Below are 779 nucleotides of genomic sequence, written 5' to 3'. Positions count from 1 at the left end.
AATATTTTTCTCAGAATCTCACCCTCGAAGGCGTTCGCCGGCATCCTGCGAGAGCGGCGAGAGGTCCGTCATCGGAGTCGCCAAAAGCCCCGGCGGGGCCGGGGTCGATCTGCATATCGGGCAAGTCCCATGACGTCGGAGCCAGCTATCAATACACCCGATGTGAAAGCAGTGCCGGCATTCGGGCATTCTTTTCAGCATCTGCCCCTCCTTATATTCATTCAAGCAAATCGAGCATAAACCTTCCTCGCCGCCATTGACGGAGAACGAAAACTCGGGATATGAACTTATAACCGCCTCGTCAAGACCAGGAACACCGCGGCCAGCCTGATACTCCCCCTCCATGACGAAGATTACACGGGCAGGAGCTGCGCCGAGGGTTTGATCGGGGCTAGGGTTAGGGTTTTGGTAATGGGGAATGAGAGTTAAGTGGTAGCAGAAGAATAAGGTGAGGAAGACGGTGATGAGGAAGACGACGAGGACGGCGATGAGGCCGAGTGCGACAGGGGTGCTGAGGCCGCCGATGTTGTATACGTAAGGGGGAGGGGGAGGAGTTGAATCGGCGGCGGAGGAGATGTTTCCGAGCATTCTGCGAATGGGGTTTGGAAGAAGGAGAGGGAAATTGGGCGTCTAGGGTTTCTCGGGGGCATGGCGAGGCTGTTGGTGGTAATTTTCTGCGGTGCGATTCTGGAAGATGAGAGTTTCTTTTGGTAATTATTTATGGGCCATTTAATCACCTCATAGAAGTTCAATGTATGGACAGATATTGTTCTTTATAG

At 53.3% G+C, this 779-nt stretch overlaps 1 protein-coding gene across 1 annotated transcript; it reads right to left on the bottom strand.

The window, feature by feature from the left end:
* Window positions 1–773, bottom strand: LOC110034512 (RING-H2 finger protein ATL67-like; the record flags this gene model as incomplete). The annotated part of the gene is given in 1 exon segment (XM_020738766.1): window positions 1–773. A coding segment is annotated over 1 exon segment (570 nt). The 5' UTR covers window positions 589–773.
* Window positions 774–779: the final 6 nt, after the last annotated feature.

This window comes from Phalaenopsis equestris, unplaced genomic scaffold, assembly GCF_001263595.1.
Source record: "Phalaenopsis equestris unplaced genomic scaffold, ASM126359v1 Scaffold189249, whole genome shotgun sequence".
NCBI lineage: Eukaryota > Viridiplantae > Streptophyta > Magnoliopsida > Asparagales > Orchidaceae > Phalaenopsis > Phalaenopsis equestris.
The sequence above is the reverse complement of the archived record's forward strand: the minus strand, read 5'-3'. Positions and strand labels throughout refer to the sequence as shown.